The sequence below is a fragment of the Poecilia reticulata genome, chromosome 21 (assembly GCF_904066995.2).
Source record: "Poecilia reticulata chromosome 21, P_reticulata-male-v2, whole genome shotgun sequence".
Classification (NCBI taxonomy): Eukaryota; Metazoa; Chordata; class Actinopteri; order Cyprinodontiformes; family Poeciliidae; genus Poecilia; species Poecilia reticulata.
Window position 1 is genome coordinate 1,614,054 of NC_088850.1, and position 20,739 is coordinate 1,634,792.

At 42.7% G+C, this 20,739-nt stretch overlaps 2 protein-coding genes and 1 long non-coding RNA gene across 4 annotated transcripts; 1 reads left to right on the plus strand and 2 right to left on the minus strand.

Annotated features, from left to right (window-relative positions):
- Positions 1-5,078: 5,078 nt before the first annotated feature.
- Positions 5,079-10,595, minus strand: allc (allantoicase). Its single transcript, XM_008397112.3, has 11 exons — positions 9,775-10,595; positions 9,444-9,494; positions 9,048-9,135; positions 8,251-8,370; positions 8,047-8,126; positions 7,782-7,914; positions 7,559-7,714; positions 6,849-6,922; positions 6,016-6,124; positions 5,821-5,939; positions 5,079-5,749 (listed from the first exon to the last, which is right to left on the minus strand). The coding sequence occupies exons 1-11, from the start codon at positions 9,856-9,858 to the stop codon at positions 5,579-5,581; spliced, it is 1,185 nt and encodes a 394-aa protein (XP_008395334.3). The 5' UTR covers positions 9,859-10,595; the 3' UTR covers positions 5,079-5,578.
- Positions 8,324-9,343, plus strand: LOC108165783 (uncharacterized). The gene is made up of 2 exons (XR_001776131.2): positions 8,324-8,438; positions 8,974-9,343. It is a non-coding gene; the product is annotated as an uncharacterized LOC108165783 (long non-coding RNA).
- A 98-nt stretch (positions 10,596-10,693) lies between the features above and the next one.
- LOC145549812 (protein NLRC3-like) lies at positions 10,694-20,658 on the minus strand. 2 transcript variants are annotated; one of them, XM_081602725.1, is made up of 15 exons: positions 20,474-20,653; positions 19,882-19,961; positions 19,693-19,806; positions 19,467-19,604; positions 18,497-18,598; positions 18,329-18,410; positions 17,663-17,888; positions 15,703-17,506; positions 15,449-15,622; positions 14,944-15,117; positions 14,641-14,814; positions 13,862-14,035; positions 13,614-13,787; positions 13,148-13,194; positions 10,694-13,070 (listed from the first exon to the last, which is right to left on the minus strand). In XM_081602725.1, exons 2-15 carry the CDS (start codon positions 19,950-19,952, stop codon positions 12,526-12,528), a joined length of 3,999 nt encoding a protein of 1,332 aa, XP_081458851.1. In that variant the 5' UTR covers positions 19,953-19,961; positions 20,474-20,653; the 3' UTR covers positions 10,694-12,525. The 2 variants fall into 2 exon arrangements, with proteins under 2 accessions (XP_081458851.1, XP_081458852.1); XM_081602726.1 differs by having other exon boundaries at positions 12,912-13,070; positions 13,158-13,194; positions 20,474-20,658.
- Positions 20,659-20,739: the final 81 nt, after the last annotated feature.

Below are 20,739 nucleotides of genomic sequence, written 5' to 3' on the forward strand. Positions count from 1 at the left end.
ATGTTTGTGAAGTCAAAATATTCATTAATCCTTTTTTCACCAGGTAGAATAACACCGACTGTGTATTTAATGGTCCACAATAATTCAGCAGAAGGAATCAGACATCATCCTGGATGTGTCAGGGGGAGGGAAGTCGAACCTGTTCATGCTGGCTCCAGCCTCCTCGCTGAGGTTTTCATTCGCTCGCCGTTATGCTAATGAAGCCGCCGCTCCGTCTCAGGAGGATTTACACCGACACGGTTTTACCAGATCTCTCCAGCGAGGGTCGTTGGAAATGTGATTCAGGAGTCTCAGGGGAAATAAGCTGGTGAGGCTCCGCTCCAGGCAAAGTAATATCCTCAGCCTGTTAGACGGAGCAATAATCTGCAGCGGGCCGGGCTGAGGGAGGCCCCTCACCTCCTATCCCCCCGAGGCGCTGAGTGACGCTTGGGGAGATTCAGTTGTCGTTTATGAGGCCGCTGTCGCAGGACGATCAGTGTGGGTTCCTGTCACGCAGACGGGAACCAGCAGAGAACCAGAGGTGAAGCCCCAGAGGCTCATGGGAAGGTTAACAACCAGGAACATCCAGACAGAGCATATGCCCGGCGACCTGCTGCCTGGCGACCTGACCAGCGACCCGCCCGGCGACCTGACTGGCAACCTGCCTGCCTGGCGACCTGACCAGCGACCCGCCCGGCGACCTGCCTGCCCGGCGACCTGCCCGCCCAGCGACCCGCCCGCCTGGCGACCTGACCAGCGACCCGCCCGCCTAGCGACCTGCCCGCCTGGCGACCTGCCCGTCCGGCTCCGCAACCAGCTGAATTATTTAATCTAGTCATGATAACTCGGCACAGGAAACATCAAGAAGTTCAGTGAATCCAACGCCTTGAAGAACATGGACAGCTTTGAGTATCTCAGCTTTCAGATTTTCTTCAAAATTAACATGAAATTTGATTCTTCAGTTAATAAAGTATTTATTGATCAGAGTTCATAACCGATAAAATAATTAAAATTATTATTTTCGGAAAAACATTGACTCAAGACTGATGGACAAAACAAAAATTGAGACATTAAATTTCACCTAAACATTACAAATTAAATCTAATAAAATGTAAAGTAATGTAAAGAACCTTATTGACTCCCTGAAGGTGAAGGATTTCACTAATCCAGGATTTCAGAGAGTGGAAAATCAGCTGTTCATGGTTCTATTCAGATTTCTCTGTGGACCTTTTTCTGAATTATTCACAGAAATTCACCTATTTGTTGATTTTTTTTTTTTTTGCAGAGCATTTCTAAAATATCCAAAAGCAAATGCAGCGTAGGAAGCTGAGTCACCGAGCCGCACGTCTGACTGGAATGACGAAACGTTGGATAAAATGCGAGTTGACTTCATTTCATCCAGACTGCAGACACTCTGAAAACTACCAGACATGATTCAGCTCCACATGTGGAACAATCCAGATCTGTGTGAGCAGATCAGAATTGGGCCATTCACACTGCCAAGTTATAAAAAAATCAGATGTGGGTCACATTTGCCAGCTGAACTTGGTCTGTTTGGATCCCCCGAGGAGCTGTGAGCCTGCAGAGGAAAGTCTGCGACCCAATCCAGGTTAAATGGAAGAGAATACCACACAGAGTGGCTGTAAAAGCATTTTCACACCAAGACCCACAGTTCAGAACCGAGTCCTCTTCATGTAGCGCTTAGGTTGTCTGTTTCATCTCAGTTACTGTAAGCAAGGTAAGTATTAAGTAAACAGTTGAAATCCTATTAATTATCAGCTGTAAATCTCCAACAGACATAAAATGTTTACAGAGCTGCAGTTTTTCCTGCATGGACCTTTTCTGAGTCGTTATTTACAGGTTTCTGAGCTGTTTGTCGCTCCCTGAACGCCTCATGCTGCTTTCTGCTGCGCCGCAGGATCTAAATTATGTTTTTAAGTGAATCCCATTAAGCTTAAAAGCCATTTTTCATTACGCTGCTCCTGGCAGCTGCCCCCCCTCAGCAGTCAGACAAACAAGAATCACACGAGGAGCTCATTTGCATAACATCTCAGCTGTCAGTGAGCTTCATGTCTCCAGCAGCTGCTCTCTGTTGCCCCTGTTGGAGACGAGATGCCTCAGCTGGTTTAATGGGATATAATGTTTCGTTGTCCTCCTGGTTGAGGAGCTTCAGGTTTTTGCACCACTGGTTGTTTTTGTGGCGCTGTGACGGCGCGCACTCTGAGTGAAGGTTAAAGAGCAAAGCATGATGGATATGATCTCATTAGAAAAGGGAAGCTGGGCTTTAATTTCCTCCTCTGTGCTTCATCTTTGTTAACGTCAGAGCGGTCGATGATGAGCCTTCAAAGACAGAAAGCAGAGATGAATGCAGGTCAGCCCTGAAGGCCGAGAGCTCAGGTCCGGTTCAGGACACACCGCGGGTCTTCACTGCATTTTCTGTGTTTGTACGTCACCGAATAAAAATACTGTTACTTTCATTTATTGGTACTTGGCAGAAATGAAACCATTTTTAAAAAATGTTCTTGCACTTTATTGCCAATTCAGATCAGGAGTTTCCAAGTCAGTCCTGTCACCGTTAGGTCAAAATGCCTGAATTTCCTCATCATCCATCCATTTTCTTTACACCCTTGTCCCTCAGTGGGGTCAGGAGGTGCTGGTTCCTCTCCAGCTAACGTTCCAGGTGAGAGGTGGGGTCACCTGGACAGGTCGCCAGTCTGTCGCAGGGCAACACAGAGACACACAACCATGCACACACACACTCACACCTAGGGGCAATTTAGACAGACCAATTAACCTGACAGTCATGTTTTTGGACTGTGGGAGGAAACCAGAGTACCTGGAGAAAACCCACCATGCACAGGGAGAACATGGAGACTCCATGCAGAAAGACCGGGGCCGGGAATTGAACCCAGAACCTTCTTGCTGCAAGGCAACAGCTCTACCAACTGCACCACTGTGCAGCCCCAATTTCCTCATCAGCATTCAGTAATTCAGAGGTTCAGTAATGAAATAGATCAGGTGCTGCAGGTGGGCTGCATCTAGGACAGCAGCTCTGGAAGGCTGGAGGTCGTTACCTGCTTTCTGAATGTCCAGCTCACACGACGCTGTAGCTCCTCTTCACTACATAACATTTTAATTATAACGTCTTTTTCACATTCTCAGAGGATAACCTGGAACCTTTAAGTAGAGCTCAGGCACCTGGGGGATCTTTTAGCCTGAACACCCTGGGAAGGAAAAGCAGAGGTGAGTCAACTAGAAGGAAACTCACTAAATATTAATATTTATCTCCTTACTGTGAAACTAAACAGTCCATCTTCTCTCTGCCTTCAGTTTCTGTCCGATGGATTTTAGACAGCAAGACGTAAAATCTGTTATCAAAAATAACAGATTTTGTTAAATAATCTGTTATTTATCAAAAACAATCTGGTGTTTTTTAATGCCACACATTAGCTTCACTCATTAGCGCTCAGGTTCAAGGGTTCTGAGAAAAAAGCTCTTGTTGCAGAAATGAATCATGGCTGAACTTTAACTGGTTACCAGAATAATAGTTTAAGATCCTCTATTTAAAATAACTTTTTTTGACTCTGAATCTCTTTGTTCTTTGTTTTTTGGTTGCACAAATATTCCTCCCATGACTGGTTTGAAGAATCACTGACAGGAAACGACAATCTGACAGCGCAGAGTTTTTACGACCTGGTGTTTTATTGGATTCTTAAAGGCAACAGTGGGTTTGAATATGGAACTAAAGTTATTTAAATGTATAAACAGAGTTTGGAGGCTCTGCAGTGTTTATTGTTTCAGATTAAAAGCACAGAAAAAACAAATCCTTCATCGATTTAAGCTGCTGAATTTCCTCTCTGATTTAGACAAGTCCTCTGTTTTTCCTTGGATAAATGTTTGAGGAAACTTCAGATTTCTGCTGCTCAGATTCCACAAAGTCGGCAAAATCAAAAACCTAAACATGTGGAGCTTAAACCAAACAAACCCAGACATAGAACAAACAGATCCAATGTAATGAGCAACTGTTGGAAAGGTTGCAGTTTCCAGAATAACATTTAAAATAAAAATGTAACGGAAATAACTTCTTTTATCATTTGGATTTGCACTCGTGACTGAAATGAGCCTCTTTCAATCTGTTTAAAGATCAGATTTTATCATATTTTAACTTTTCTTTTTACCAACATGCTGCATACTCAGGTTTTATTTATTTACAAATACATAAATATGAAGGGCTTTTTTATTTTTGTTAATTTTGGACCTGATTCAATAAACCCAATATGTATTACTGTAGTACTTCCACCAGGGGGAGCTGTTCTACGGCTTCTGTTCATTGACATGAATAAAAAATAAAACATTTTTTACTAGTTTTGTTTATTTTATTTACAGCATTTATTTCTTGAATTGTTATCCAGATAATATTGATAATTATTTATCTTTAAAAGAAAAACACATTTTACAGAACCCAAATAAGGCCTTAAATTATTTATCCTATGTAGAAAAACAAGTTAAAATGTATGTGTGGAATAAACTTCCTGTTAAAACAACAGATTAGTGAGTTGTGGAAAATGTTCCTGCGACGTCCAACATCTGGTGAAAACCCACCGAGGTGGGAAATGAGTGGAGGGGCCCAAAAGGTCAGAGTCAGCAGCCACACTCAGACACGCTGGACCACACAGCGCGGATAATTACTGTAATTTCAGTAACATCTGAGCAGCTGACAAACATGGCTGCCTCCCTGCTGAAGCTGCCCAGATGGGGTCAGAGGTCAGGTTTATGCTCAGAGCTGTGAGTGATGGAAGGGGCGGAGCTTCAGATGCTTAAACGCAGCAGCAGCACATAGAAATGTGCGATGCAAAACAGAAAAGGACTGAAGGAAATCAATGCCGATTCTTTTAAAACAACTCGTTTTTGAGGAGGAAGAAAATGGAGCCGTCATTGATCCTCACTCATCTGACCTCCAGTTGTTTATTTCACGTTATTAACTGTGGAAAAATGCAGCTGGAGAAGAAGAAGCTGATGAACGTGAATCTAAACGAGTGGCTGTGTTGCAGATAAATGTTTCTGCTGGACCAACCTGAGTCCAGGGTTTTCCAGTTGGATGGAAATGAAGAAGACATTTTATTTCAAGAAAACAAGAACTCTTAAAGGGACAGTGCTATATATTTTCCAGGCATTTCATAACACAGTGCCGTAAATATGTTGTTCGTATCAAATATGATTAAAAGGAAATTTGACGTCATAATTTAACACCTTGTCGTCTCAACACCGGATCCACTTTGAAATAATGACAAACTCAAAGTGAAGAAGATCCAAACAGAACAGCTTCTGTGGTTCTGTTCAACATGACTTCAGCAGACCCAGAGTGTCCTCTGAGTCCAGGTGTCCTCTCCGTTGTCCGTGGACACAGCCGTCCTGTCGGAGACAAACATTCGCTTGTTTTCCTGTAAACCTGGGAAAGTTGTCTGTGGGTTTGTTATATTAGAACCATCCACTTTTCTTATACTGAAAATTGATTTTAAAACTTTTAAATTTAGATCAAATTCCTTCAAAATAAGATCCTCGGACGTCCCTCATGGTCAGTGATGTTGAATTGAGCCTGTCACAGTTTGGATGACGGCCTGCTCTGATTGGCTGGAGCTCCAGTGGGCCGACCCCACAGACGGAGGCGGCTGACGCCTCCATCCGGAGCGATGATGAGCCGAACATGGCTGACGGGCCGAGTCGGCGCCAGGTCTGCTTTGCTGTAGTGATGCCTGTGATGAGGCCGGAGCTGAAGCACAGAGACGAAGACGGAGGTGAGACGCTGATCACAGAAATGTTTGAGTCCAACTCAGTGGTTACCTTCTGAGGTGCAAGAAGAACTTCCCATTTCCCAGAGTTCCATCTGGTTTGGACGCACCGCGCCTCCTCCTCGGGGGTTAAAAGACACGCTTCGATCCGGCAGGAGTCTGGGAAATTACCTGAGTGGGAAACACGTGGATAAAAAGACGGATTTGTTCTTGGCGGACGCAGCAGACGTGACCTGGATGCACCTGCCTTTGAAATGGTTGGTGTCCACCTCAATGCTGCCAATCAGCCCAGGATGACCGAGACGAAACACGGCCCACTCCCAGCCCGGCACCTGGAGGATCCCCTGCTGGTCCGCCTGCAAGGCGACGCCCAGGGAGACATTTCAGACCTTTCACCTTAAACCTCCATGTAAACCATAAAACCTCAGCTGAGCTGTGATCTGCTGGGAAACATGAAGAACCAGCAGCTGATGGAGGCAGAGGGGCGACGGAAGATTAAAAATAAAATATTAAAGTTCATGTGGATTGTTGTTGGTATAAAAAGGTCAAAGTCTGTGTGTTCCTCAGGGCTCTGAGCTCGGACACATTTAGTCCAACGTTTACATAAAATTAAATGTTTTGTAGTGCAGATTCAGAGTCAGTTTATCCCTTAAAAAAGTTATTTGAATTAAAATGAGTTTTCAGACTCAGAATGTTAGAAACGACTGAACTGATATTAAGAAACTAAACTTTTCAAGCTTTTATCGTCCTGCTTTCATATTCATCCCTGGGAATAGTTATGGAAGACAACTTTCTGTAGCTTTTAGAAAACTGGCTCCATAACTTTCTCTAAAAAAATCAGCGTTTTCATATTTAGCTGAAAAGCTTTGATCTGACTTCAGTTTTTCAGTTACCAGTTAAATGATCTTGTAATTTTCTTCCACTGCTGAGCTACTTTAACTGAATATTTTTTATCTGTTGTAGCATAAAATAAATGCATAGAGTTTCTGTCATAGTAGATTATTTTACTGACTATGGAATCAAACTGAAAGTGTAAATATTTGACTGAAAACAACATTTTGGAGGCTGTCACGTTGAGACCTGGAGCGTTTTGGGCCGGTCTAATCTGCGGGCCGTTTCCCATCCGTCCGCCATGTTGGCGGCTCGACCGCGTCCTGCAAAAACGGCAGAGAGAGAAATAATTCAGACACAACATGATCCATGAACACAGAGCAGACGGTGGAGAAACGTCTTCATTTTACAGGGAAATGAGGATAAAATCGATCTGCCTTTAATCTCTGTGTGGTTCAGTGTCTTCTGTGTAAACTGAGGTTTTATATTAAAGTTAATTAAAAAAGGGGAAGATTGAGAAGGGAAAAATCTTACAATTATTCATTATTAACATCATAACAATCACAAATATATATTAATTCTTTAACTTTCATTTTTTTAAATTCTGTATTTTTAAATGTACGTTGATTCTGATTTACTTTTCATTTTTCTGTCTTCATCTGTTTTTAACTGTTTTATAAAAATGTATATTCTTCATTTTTCCTGTTCATAAGTTTGATTACCGATCAGTTTTTGATCAGTTTTTATGCTGTTCAGCCTTAAAGTGTCTCTGAATGACTCAGATTTCTGGTCAGAAACTAGAGGAAGTTTCTAATTGTTGGTTTGTTTTGTAGTTTAGTAATTTTTTTAATATTATTTCATTTCTTCTGCCAGCAGTTTAAACATTTGACCATCATAAAAAACGAGTTTCTCTGATCTGAATTCTTGCTCCAAACTCAAGTGATTGAATAAAAACCAACCAATCATGTTGCGCGGATGTCCAAAGTGGGCGTCGCTGTAGCCGAGGCAGACTCCCCCATTGGTCAGCGCTACGAGGTCGACGTCCTGATTGGTCGGGACGGCAGACCAATCCCGCTGCCCGACACCGAACACCCTGAGTCTGGCTATTCCTCCGTCTGGACGAAACCAGCGCAGTTTTACTCATCACGTGATCATTTCCTGCTGCCAGAGTTCGTGACGTACCTGGATGCATGTTGAGGCGCAGGTGTGTGACTCTGCTCCTGCTGCTGACCCTGAAGTAGTTGTGGCAGCGGTCAGCGTGTCCAGGCTGCAGCGGCGCCACGCCCACCAGCTCCGGCCAAACCTCCGAGCTCAGCTGGTCATCAGAAAACAGTCAGCGGTCATCCATCAGCACATGACGTCTGTCAGCGCCGACTCCCGTTTAGCAGAGGTCACGCATCACCATGACGACATGTTTTTTGATCTATTATACCACACTGACGGTTACCTTGGCAACAGCAGCTATCTGAGCTGCAGTGGCGGCCATGCCAGTCCGGTCTTCCCCGGGAGTGAAGGAGGGCAGCTCATCTGGTCAGGAGGACGAGTTCAACTCATAAATATCAATACATTTCACAGTTGAGCAGCAGAATGATGTATGGAGGTGAAGGAAGAGAAGATGGAGAGCTTTCAGATCCGGTAGACGGGTCGGTACCGAGGCAGGTGGCTTGGATGGAGACGTAAGGCGGATGGTTTCCGGTGAAGAAAGACGTGTCGACATCAAGTCCGTGGATCAAACCAGGGACTCCGAGCTGAACGATGCACCAGTCATGACCTTCAGGGAGACGGAGAGTCATGTTTATGCTTCAAACGTTTTGGAAAATGGTGTTTATATGCAGATGGGTGAAGAAGATATGGACGAAATGTTTGAGGTTTATGTGATTTGACTTTAGTCTTGAAAATGAGACCTGCTCTGGTTTTAGGTTTTATATCTGATGGAAACAGAAAGCAGGGCCGGGATGTGAAGTGGAACCAAAACAGAAGCAGGTTTTTACAAAAATAAATATCTGAAAAGTGTGGTGTAGCCCTGAATCAGAACTAGAACCATTTTCACCTTCAGGACCGTTGGAGGTTTGTCTTCATCAGGTTTGATAATTTTTCTCCTTCTGTCTTCATAAAACATCTCAAGTTCATTTTGGTCGAACGGAGAACATCTGGTGCTGAATGCAAATGCATGCCACACTTTTCAGATTCTGAATTGGTTACAATGTTTGAAACCATTCTCCACTTTTCCTTCACTTCACAATTATCGTTCTAGAAAACTAAAAAGTTTTATGATTATGAAGAGAAAAAACGTTTTTTTCTAACTTTCTCTGTCGTTCAGTTTCTACCGTTGAACTGGTTTTAATGTCATCACTGTAACTTTATGTTTTAACAGTTTCTGTCTGAGTTTCTCTGGATGAATCGGATCTGAGGCCAGAATCAGACGTGATGTGAGGTTTGGGTCCAGACCAGGGATCCTCTTCCTCCTCGTCTCCCATCCGTCCATCCACTTCCCGAACTCCGTGAAGGCCGACGGGATGAACTGCGGAGCCTCTCGCTGTGAAAACACACGGATGTTTGAAGACTGACAGCAGCCAAACAAACTCTAATAACCTGTTTCAGATAAAGGACGGCGTGAAAAGAACTGAACTCGCTTAGAATTAAAATGTCACTTCATAATTGTTGGCTTTATCCGTATCGACGTCTTTAAATGTGACTCTGGACGTCGAGCCAAAGAAAATAAAGACATAAACTTTTGACTTACAGCTTTTTTTGGCTCAGAGTAGCTTGTGGATACTTTGTTTTCCAGATTTAGTGATAGTTTTAAGTAATAAGCAGGTAAAATCAATATAAACAGACTTTCACCTTCAGCAGGTTCTTAGCAGGAGCAAACCATTCATCTGTGGCGAAAATGACCTGGAGGAATAACAAAGCGCCAGTTGGTGGCAGAAATACGAAACTTAAAGTGGTTGAATTTATTTCATTTAAGACTCTGAACTTTTCAGGTTGAACTATATCATAAAACCCCTGAAGGAGGCCGTTTTAATAGGTACAGAGTGGAGTTCATCTGCCAAAAGGTTCAAAATGCATCAAGTTTTGACATTTTTATCTTCTGCTAATATTTTGTCCTGCATTTGGGAAACGATCTCTGACAGTTTAGGTGTTAATTTTAGTTTCTGTTCTCTGCATTATTCACCTTCCCTCCCTCCGCCTCGCAGGCCAGGTCGTTGAACTGCAAGAAGTCCGGTTCTGCTGCAGCCGTCGCCCGTCTCTCTGCCATCCTGGAGTTTTTCCTCGGTTTTCTCAGAGGGGAGCAGAAAGTTGAGAGCTGCAGCTTTTCCTGCTCAACCTTGAAATAAAACTCGCATGTGGCTTCAGGCCGGCGGGTCCAAAGTCCAGCAGCTGTTTGTTCTGACAGACTGACTCTGGGTTCAAGTTCAGGAAAACTTTATTATCCCTGACAGGTGAATTCTGATGTTTTCCATAATGCAGTAATATAGTCAGTTAATATTCTGATTTACTGAGAAGCAGCTGAAAAAAAAAACTTTATCTAATTTGTATTTTAGAGGTGAATTCAGTTATAAATGGGATAAATTCACACCTGAGTTTTTACGTGTTCAGATTAAATGTTTTGAGTAGAAATAACGTCACTTTGGTCAGATTCCACCATCTAGTGGAGATAATATGTAATTACACCATAATTACTGCAGCTTTACAAGATGAACTGATTTAATTCACTGAATTTAGTCATTTTAAGCAAATAATGAGGTTAAATAAAAACATTTTCTGTCCAAGGAAACTCTGCTGACTGCAATGAGTCGGTGATCTTTGCAGCAATAACTCCTACAAATGGAGCAAAGGAATCGAATTTAAAATATAGATTTACATGTTTCACATTTAAAGTATTTACTAACATTTACTAACATTTCACTGCACCACTCTGAAATATAAATGTATAATCTATGTTCTTCAGAAATGCTGAATTTTTCTTCCAGTAAACGAGGAAATGGATTCAGTTTCAGGAGATGAAGCTGGAGATCGGAGGATTTTATTACCTGATAAAAGGCCATGAATATTTCCAGGAAAATAACAATTCATACCAGAAACACGTAATATGAAGCTTCAGGATCATTTTGGAGAGAAAAGAGTTTTATTTCCATTTTAATGTCCCAGTGAACATAACCTGTTATTACAGACGACAGTGATGTCCAATAAACTTCATGTCCAGAAAACAAAACCTCTGTGGTGAAAAATCCCCTGTGAGAGGAAGCAACCAGGAAGGAACCAGGATGGAACCAGGATGGAACCAGGATGGAATCAGGATGGAACCAGGAAGGAACCAGGATGGAACCAGGAAGGAACCAGGAAGGAACTAGGAAGGAACCAGGATGGAACCAGGATGGAACCAGGAAGGAACCAGGATGGAACCAGGAAGGAACCAGGATGGAACCAGGAAGGAACCAGGAAGGAATCAGGATGGAATCAGGAAGGAACGGAACCAGGAAGGAACCAGGAAGGAACCAGGAAGGAACCAGGAAGGAATCAGGATGGATTCAGGAAGGAACGGAACCAGGAAGGAACCAGGATGGAACCAGGATGGAACCAGGATGGAACCAGGAAGGAACCAGGAAGGAACCAGGAAGGAATCAGGATGGAACCAGGATGGAACCAGGAAGGAACCAGGAAGGAACCAGGAAGGAATCAGGATGGAACCAGGATGGAATCAGGAAGGAACCAGGAAGGAACCAGGATGGAACCAGGAAGGAATCAGGATGGAACCAGGATGGAATCAGGAAGGAACCAGGAAGGAATCAGGATGGAATCAGGAAGGAACGGAACCAGGAAGGAACCAGGAAGGAACCAGGATGGAACCAGGATGGAACCAGGAAGGAACCAGGAAGGAACCAGGATGGAACCAGGATGGAACCAGGATGGAACCAGGATGGAATCAGGAAGGAACCAGGAAGGAACTAGGAAGGAACTAGGAAGGAACCAGGATGGAACCAGGATGGAACCAGGATGGAACCAGGAAGGAACCAGGATGGAACCAGGAAGGAACCAGGAAGGAATCAGGATGGAATCAGGAAGGAACGGAACCAGGAAGGAACCAGGAAGGAACCAGGATGGAACCAGGATGGAACCAGGATGGAACCAGGATGGAACCAGGAAGGAACAAGGAAGGAACCAGGAAGGAACCAGGACGGAACCAGGAAGGAACCAGGAAGGAATCAGGATGGAATCAGGAAGGAACGGAACCAGGAAGGAACCAGGAAGGAACCAGGATGGAACCAGGAAGGAACCGTTTCTCCGTTTCTCACAGGTCGGTCTGGTTTTCACCTCATCGTTACCTGAGTTTAACTCAAGCTGATAAAAGATAAACTCCTCCTGCGGCACGTTTCCGGATTAAAGATCCAAACGCATTAGTCTTGTAGTTTTCTGACAAAGTGAGTTTGTGTTTTTTGTTTGCTATGAACCAAATTCCTCAGAATTTACAGAAACGACCAACTGAAGCAAATCAATAATGAATATATAACTGATAAACGGTGACAAATGTACATCAATTTGCTTTCAATAACGTGTTAAAGTGCAACAGCGCCTCCTACGGTCACAGAGTTATGGTGCAACCTCAGGTGTAGCGTTTTACTCATGATGCGTTTAAAGACGGCTCGGAAAATCACATTACTGTATGTTGGCAACGGATTAAACGGCTGTGATGGCGGTGCAGACGGTTATGTGTTGGTGTTTTCAAACTCTGCTGCTCCTCCACCGTAAAGCGTAAACTGGGATGTGTGGAGATCATTTGGTTTCATAGAAAACATGACGGTTAAATACATTTTAGAAGTGTAACAGCTTAACTTACCTATTCACATAGAACGTTTTCAGTTATGCACAGAGCTGCTGCACAGCTATATTTATGTAAAGCTGTTATATTTACAATGAAACATCTTTAAAGTTTCTTTGAAGCTGCTGAACACAGAGACACTGAGGCTCCAGACCACAAACCAAAACTGGGATAAACGGGTTCAGTGAATGTGGCGCAGAAGGTGTGGAGATGCTTCAGCCTGTCAAAGGCCACGTTGTAGAAGGACAGCGTTCCTGCAGGATGGTCCAGATAAACTCCTACTCTGTGGGGGGCCGAGGAGGAGGGGATGGTTGTTTCTCTGTTCACATGCCAGGCGGCCAAACCAAACACATCCGAGCACTCCAACGTCCAGGACTGATCATTCCTTCCGAACCGGCAGTCCTCATTTTTTCCACTTCGTTTGATTCCTTTGCAGCTCACAGAGATGAGAACTGCTCCCTTCCACTCCACCTCCCAGTAACAGCGACCAGTCAGGCCGTTTCTGCACATGAGCTGCCAGCAGGTCTGGAACCTGTTTGGGTGGTCGGGGTACGGCTGCTCGTCCTCCACCTGCCGAATCTCCGTGTTGTTGTCAGAGAGGCGGAGCTGTCTGTGCACTGAATTCATGTCCAGATCAAGTTCACACCAATCTGATGGAGACGGAAATTAAAATGATGTCACAATAAAACAACTCCCAGCTTTATATTCAGTCGTTTATGAAACTTACACTTTCTCACATCAGGTTGTAGCCTGTGCTCTCCGCCTTGGTCCAAACTGCAGAGAAAACAGCAACAATAAAGTTTTGGGCGTATTTGTTTCCCATGTACTAGTTACTGTGAGACATTGTTGATGAGGGCTTAGCATTTTTCTAATTTTCTATGATAAATTGTTCGCTGATAGAATTATAATCAGAAACGTGTTTTAAACTGGGGGCCTCAGAAAGTTGGAGGGGAAAAAATAAAAGAATCAAACACCATAAATGTTTTTATCAGTTTGTTTTCTGTAATTCTGTCATTTTAAGAAAATAAAATACAAGTTAAAATGATTAAAATTTTATTTCTGATGCTCATTTTCGAATTCATCAAACTGCTTTGCTCTTCTAGCTAGCTTAGCTAGCGAGAAATAAATGACAATAAAATGTCAGAATTTCCATCTGAGTGTAAATCTCTGCAGGTAGATTTCATGTGTAATACCTCAGATTAGCCAGTTTCCACTGTGGGCCCTTCTGCTCAGACGACAGCATTTGCTTCCCTACGACTCCTGGATGGTTGTAGCTCAGGTCCAGTTCTGTCAGGTGAGACGGGTTGGAGCTCAGGGCCGACGCCAGATAGCCGCAACCTTTTCCTGTCACCAGACAGCCTGACAGTCTGGTGTTTGAGACACATTATGAGTTATGTTCAAGTCTACAAAGAAGCATGAAAACCCACCAGGTTGGACCGACCTGAGCGTTTCCAGCTTGCAGTGCGGCGCCTCCAGCCCACTGCACAGCTGCTGCACTCCTGCATCTCTCAGGTTGTTGTTACTCAGGTCCAGCTCTCTCAGTTTGGACGGCTGACTGCTGAGAACTGAGGATATATATTTGCAGCATCTTTCTGAGAGTTGGCATCCACAGAGGCTAGAAAAATAAAACATTAAACAGGATTAATGAACAGAGTGAATTTCATGAATTTCAGTTGGTTTTTTAAGTCTTATTTTGAACTTTTCATCCAGTAACTACGCTTCTCAACAACTTAACTCTCTTAACTCTTTTAAAAACAGAGTAAATCTTGAAGATATGATACAAAAAATATATAAACAATGGGGGGAAATCAATGGACTGACATGAAATTCCCACCAAATGCTTGTAACAAGCTACAGGTTGAAAAAAATTATTTTAAAAAAGTATTATTCAAGAAAACATGTAATTACAAAGTTGTTTTATGATGAAAACGATGCAAAATGCATGAGAAAACATATTGAAGTGCATTGAGGAAGCAGCTTTAAACTGCCAGTCAAACCCAAAAGGACTGGTGTCGGTACTGGATCTGTCCCAGTTTGATCAGGAGAACAAACCTGAAATCTGGATTCTGCTTTGTTAGTGAAGGTAGGAAGAAACTGAAGGCTGTGAATTTCATGTCAGTTTGCTACATATTTGTCTTTATCTTAATAATAATCTCAACACAAATTGTGAATTAGCTCGAGAGGTAAGTGCCTGAAGTCTTAGTAATAAAAGCAACGAACATGACCGTCTCTATCTGACAGCGTTTGTTCTTCAGTTCAGCACAGAGCCGCTGCAGCCCCGACTCGCCCAGGTTGTTGTTGCTCATGTTCAGAGATCTGAGGCTGCAGGAGGGAGAGCTGAGCACCGAGGCCAGAGTTTCAACGCTGTGCTCCGAGAGGCCACATGCCGTCAAACTGCAAACACAATTTCACAAAGAGAATCATTTGGATTTTAACACGTCTGCATGTGATTGGATGTACTGCTGACTTACTTTTAAACTTTTGGTCAACGTCTTGAATAAAAAACATTTCAGTTTCTCTTACCTGAGCCTCTCTAGTTTGCAGTACGGACTCTTCAGTCCATCAGAAAGCTGCTTCAGTCCGACGTCCTGCAGGCAGTTGTAGTTCAAATCCAGACTCTGGAGCCTCAAACTCTTGGAACTGAGACATGAGGACAGAGTCTCACAGCTCCTCTGTGTCAGGTTGCAGTCAGCTACCCTGAAAAACAAATGCAAAGGTAAAATATTACACAGATTGTTACTGCTAACTAGAAAGTTAGTTGTGCCTAAAGCAGAAACCATAAACATTAGCTCTGTTGGCACTAAAGTGCTACACTAAAATGGTATTTAGAAAAAGCTAACGCTAATGCTTACAAAAGTTTGCAAAATGGCTGATTAAATTAGCAATTAGAATTTATATGGGTACATAATTTAGGGGAAACTAAACATTTTCAAAGTTAAGAAAACTGCTGAATAAGAAATTAGCTCTGCTGTGTTAGCAGATTGGTGGATGTTGACCCAGCACTGATGTTTAACTGGATGCTTCGTACCTCAGTGACTCTAGTCCACACTGTTGATCCAACATCCCAGAAGACAACGCCGTCATTCCTGCGTCCTCCAGGTCGTTATGACTCAGGTCCACTTCTCTCAAGCAGCAAGACTGCGAACCGAGCACTGAGGACAGAGCTTCACAGGTTTTCTCAGAGAGGGTGCAGTCGCTTAGCCTGAAAAACAGTTTACGTAAAACTCAAAATGACTCTGATTTGCGTTGTGAGAGTTACTTTTGTGCCAGTTCGTCACCTACAGAGCTTTGTTGGAGGCTTTCACCACTGGCAGCAGCATCAGCAGAGCCTCCTCTGAAGCAGAGTATTTCTTCAGGTCAAACACTTCCAGACCTTTTTCTGATGACAGTAGGATGAAGACCAGAGCCGACCACTGAGCCGGAGACAGTTTTCGTGTGCTAAGACTTCCTGATCTCAGGTACTGCTGGATTTCATCCACCAGGGAGCGGTCGTTCAGTTCATTCAGACAGTGGAACAGGTTGATGCTTTTCTCCGCAGACAGACCATCACTGATCATCTTCTTGATGTATTCAGCTGTTTCCTGATTTGATTGTAAGATGTTTGGAGTTTGTGTCTGCAGGCCTCGGAGCAGCGTTTGATTGGCCGGCAGTGAAAGACCTACCAGTATGCGAAGGACTAGATCAAGGTGACCATTGGGACTTTGTAAAGCTTTATCTACAGCAGTTTGGTGAAGTTTTCTTACATTAGGCTGGTTTTTAAAGGCCTTAGACACCCTTTGTTTTGGCTGCTTGTCATCCAGCAGGTTGACACCTGAGTTGATGAAGGTCAGATGGACATGAAGAGCAGCCAGAAACTCCTGAACACTCAGATGGATGAAGCAGAACAGCTTATCCTGGTAAATCCCTCTCTCCTCCTTAAAGATCTGTGTGAAAACTCCTGAATAAATTGAAGCCGCCTTGATATCAATGCCAGATCCTGCCAGATCGGTTTCATAGAAGATCAGGTTTCCTTTCTGCAGCTGATCAAAAGCCAGTTTCCCCAGAGACTTGATCATCTTCTTGCTCTCCGGACTCCAGGTTAAATCTGTCTCTGCTCCCCCTTCATATTTCAGTTGCTTTACTTTGCTCTGGACCAGCAGGAAGTAGATGTATAACTCGGTCAGGGTCTTGGGCAGCTCTCTGCCTTGTCTGGTTTTCAGGACGTTTTCCAGAACGGTGGCGCTGATCCAACAGAAGACCGGGATGTGGCACATGATGCGAAGGCTTTGTGACATCTTGATGTGGGAGATGACAATGCTGGCCTGCTTCTGGTCTACAAACCTCTTCCTGAAATACTCCTCCTTCTGTACGTCAGTGAACCCTTTTACATCCGTAACTATGTCAACGCACTCAGGAGGGATCTGATTGGCCGCTGCAGGTCGTGTGGTTATCCAGAGGCGAGCGGAGGGAAGCAGTTTCCCCCTGATCAGGTTTGTCAGCAGAACGTCCAGAGAGGTGGACTCTGTCACGTCGGTCAGGACCTCATTGTTGCTGAAGTCCAGAGGAAGTCGACACTCATCCAAGCCATCAAATATGAACACGATCTGGAAGTCGTTAAATCTGCAGATTTGTGCTTCTTTGGATTCATTAAAGAAGTGATGAACAAGTTCAACCAGACTGAACCGTTTGTCTCTAAGAACATTGAGTTCTCTGAAAGTGAAGGGGAAAATGAACTGGATGTCCTGGTTGCTCCGGTTTTCAGCCCAGTCCAGAGCGAATTTCTGCGTCAGGACCGTTTTCCCAATTCCAGCGACTCCCTTGGTCATCACTGTTCTGGTTGGTTTGTCTTTTTCAGGTGAAGCTTTAAAGATGTTTTCCTGTCTGATGGTTTTTTCTTGAACGCGCTGCTTCCTGGACGTTGCTTCGATCTGCCTGACCTCGTGCTCTTCGTTGATCTGTCGATCGCCTCCCTCTGTGATGTACAGCTCTGTGTAGATCTGGTTCAGCAGTGTTGGATTTCCTGCTTTAGCGAGTCCCTCAAACACACAGCAGAATCTTTTCCTCAAGCTGGACTTTAGCTTTTGTGTGCATTCTGTTGCGCAGGTTCCTAAAAGAGTCAACGAGATTAACAGCAGAACCTCTAAATGCAATAATTAATAGTTATTTAAAATAATTTCAAATTTGGAACAGATATGGCTGTGATATAGATGTCGGCATTATATAAAAAGATAAACTGAAACTAAATCAGTTGGAAATGTCTCACTGTTCCACAGACAGTCGGCCAGGTCGTCTTTCCTCATCTTCCTCAGGAACTGGAGCGACAGCTTCAGAAACGTCTCCCTGCTGCCCTTGGCCTGTTCTGGGTCTGCAGAGTTTCTCTCGTCTTCTTTCTCCTGATTGTCTGCAGCTTCTGAATAGTCAGAGCTCAGAATCATCTGAAACTTCTGCAGCTCATTTCTCATAAAAGTCATTAGGTTTTCCTCAAGCATCTGGAACAGACACATATTCAGTTTAATCTCACAGATTACATAGAAATTTAGCAACATGAACAAACAAAAAGTTGCTGCAACTGAATTTCTTTATTGTTTGGATCTGTCATGGCCAACCAGCTGCTTTAGGGAACTTTCTGTGATAAACCTGTTGCAAACTAAATGCTGCTAAAGAAGCTAATTTAACCTTCAAATGTTGAAATAAAAATTGCAAACTAACACAGACTCAACTATTTCTCTTTATGCCATTAATTATATTGTTCTCCACTGTATTGATAGAGAGTCTGGCACTTCTGATCACTTGCTGCAACACAGAATGTGGCACCAATAAATCAATAAGGCAGAAAGTTATGTGTCTGGTAGTAATATGAGTAATTGAGTAATAGATTGAGTGTTTTTTCTTTATCTTTTGAGGTTGTGTAATAATTGTTTGTTTTTACCTTAAATACAGAGTTCAGCTCTTTTTGATGCTGTTCTCTAGCAGATTCATCCCCAGACTCATCTGGGAACTCTTGGCTGATGCTGCCAAAGAAAGAAATTTAGATTTAAACTAATATAAGATCATCCAAAAATATAACTGTAATGGTTGGAAAATTCAACCGTTTTACCTGGTATGAAAAGTTTGACGTCTGTATTTAAACTGTGTTGCAATCTCCATGGAAGAGTCGCTCTTCATCGACAAGCAGGGCAGAGGGGAGCCTGGAGCTTTACTGACAGGGCCACAGCGAAATCAAATGAACAGATTGTAATAGAAACGTGATAAACACAAACTGGTCTGTCAGAAAAAGCATCTTCTACTTCTGTTTTGATCTAATCTGTGATGCAACTTTTCTATTGGAAACCTAGAGGAATGTTTGCTACAGTTCAGTTAAATAGAAACAAAGTGCTAATTTACATATCTGTTTGGGTCAAAACTCTTTTTTTCAAAGCTTTGGTCATTCACAGGATTTTGGACTTTTATTCCGATGATGTTGTCGTTAGTTGTTTCTTTTTAAGACTTTCCAGTTGGACAGGCTGCTGCTCTTCCTAATCCAGGGTTTAATCCTGGCTCTCCAGCTCTTTCTTCCCTTAACTGACAATAATTCAGTTCAGTTTATTTATTTATCCCAACATGTCATCTGGAGGAACGTTAGGAAATGATTTCCAGCCAGTAATAAAAGCTTCATTCCTCGTTACCAGACAGTGAATGAAGTCTAAGAAATCCCAGCTGATTCCATTTTTCACTGACAGTAAAATCGACACCTGATTAAAGCCCAAATTGTGCTGACTTACATCATTTATTAGTTTGTAGTAGTTCCTTCACTAAGGCAAAAGGCAAATCATCATTGTCAAGTTTAAAAACTCCAACTACGTCCATGGCATCTGAAACTATTACATAAACATGTTTATTTCTTGTAAAAATAGTCAGAAACTGCTTTTTATTATAAATATCAACACATTTTGATCATTTTCTTGAAGCCTGACAATATGTAGACATAATAAAACACAATAATTTGGGTAAAAACAACTTTTTTCCACTTCACAAAACTGTGTACCAATGTAAACCTATCAGGTCCATACACTTTAACACAAACATACCGGGTTTCTGTAGAAGGTGCTGGTTTGAAATCCATTGGTATGTTGAGAAATTTGTCACTTTTCAAAGACGCACCAGGAGGTTGGACTCTTGGTTCTGGTCCAGTTCCAGAGCATTCGCTTTCGTGTTCCTGCTCAGAGCTTTAAAACAACAAACCGGTCACTGTTGGTTTGCTTATAATGCTGGAAATGTGAGTCACAGAAAGTTAGAGAATAAAACTTTACTCACTGCGTCTTACAAGGTGAGTTACTAAAATCCATATCAAAGTCTTTTGAGCGTTTATTCTTCAGTGGCTTCCAGGTTGGTTCAGATCCGCTGGATTCTGCCGTTTGCAGGTTTGTCCTTTAACAAATACAAAGCGGAAAGTTGAAATGCAGTCAGAAAAATTAACAGGCTGTCAAGAGATTATAATCTCACCTCTGAGCTTCACCCTGAGGCTCATCTTCCACCCCACACGTTGTTTTAGGTGGCAAATGTCCAGCACTCATTTCTCACACCTTATCACAAAGAATAACATGCTGAGTCATCACCTACTGTAATATTATTCCCTTCTATAAGCCACACATACAGTATTTTTGGTCAGAATATGTATTATTATTCATTTAATTTGAATTAGTAAGATACATTAAGGGGGCAAAATGAGCCATTTGAGGATGCATTATGTTTTAAATGCTTTAAAACTGAAGATTTGAGGAACAGACTGTCAGTGAATATTAACACTCATCTTAATCCAAAGTTGTCTGGGTAGTTTTGACACTTCCTGCATTTTTTCACTGATTACCGTCACAGTGTTGATATTATATAAGAACGACACACAGATGTATACGTTCAATACTTTAAGATTATATGTTCAATATATTTAAGATTATATGTCCAATACTTTATGATTATTGGGATTTACCAAAAAAACATTTTTGTGCAGCATTCAAATGTACAAACACCCCAAAACGCAGCTTGAAGCTACAATGAGACCACAGTTAACCAGTTAACATAGGTTTACAGATCTTACCTGCTGATCTAACTTTAGGTTGAAATTTCTCGGCTGTCCATCACCCAGAGAGTCGGCGCTGATTATTCCTTGTCGCCAGACGACTGCGAGCATTTGGCTCATCGATGGCTCTCAACCTCATAACCGCAACATTAATGATGAAAACTCAGCAGACATGAAACCTGTCTGTCCTGTCATGAAGCAAGGAGGAGCATTTGGGAAAATACTTACAGTTCCTGTTTGTTCCACAGAAGAAATGCCATCCTGCAGTAAAATCTGGTCACATG

Excerpts from the sequence above, each read along its gene's own strand:
- allc (XM_008397112.3), bottom strand. The coding sequence starts at position 9,858 with ATGGCAGAGAGACGGGCGACGGCTGCAGCAGAACCGGACTTCTTGCAG. Across the intron at positions 9,495-9,774 it reads GCGAGGCGGAGGGAGGGAAG|GTCATTTTCGCCACAGATGA; the intron begins GTGAATAATGCA and ends TTATTCCTCCAG. Across the intron at positions 6,923-7,558 it reads ACATCCGCGCAACATGATTG|GACGCGGTCGAGCCGCCAAC; the intron begins GTTGGTTTTTAT and ends CCGTTTTTGCAG.
- LOC145549812 (XM_081602725.1), bottom strand. The coding sequence starts at position 19,952 with ATGAGTGCTGGACATTTGCCACCTAAAACAACGTGTGGGGTGGAAGAT. Across the intron at positions 19,605-19,692 it reads AACTCACCTTGTAAGACGCA|CTCTGAGCAGGAACACGAAA; the intron begins GTGAGTAAAGTT and ends GTTGTTTTAAAG. Across the intron at positions 18,411-18,496 it reads CGTCAAACTTTTCATACCAG|CATCAGCCAAGAGTTCCCAG; the intron begins GTAAAACGGTTG and ends TTTCTTTGGCAG.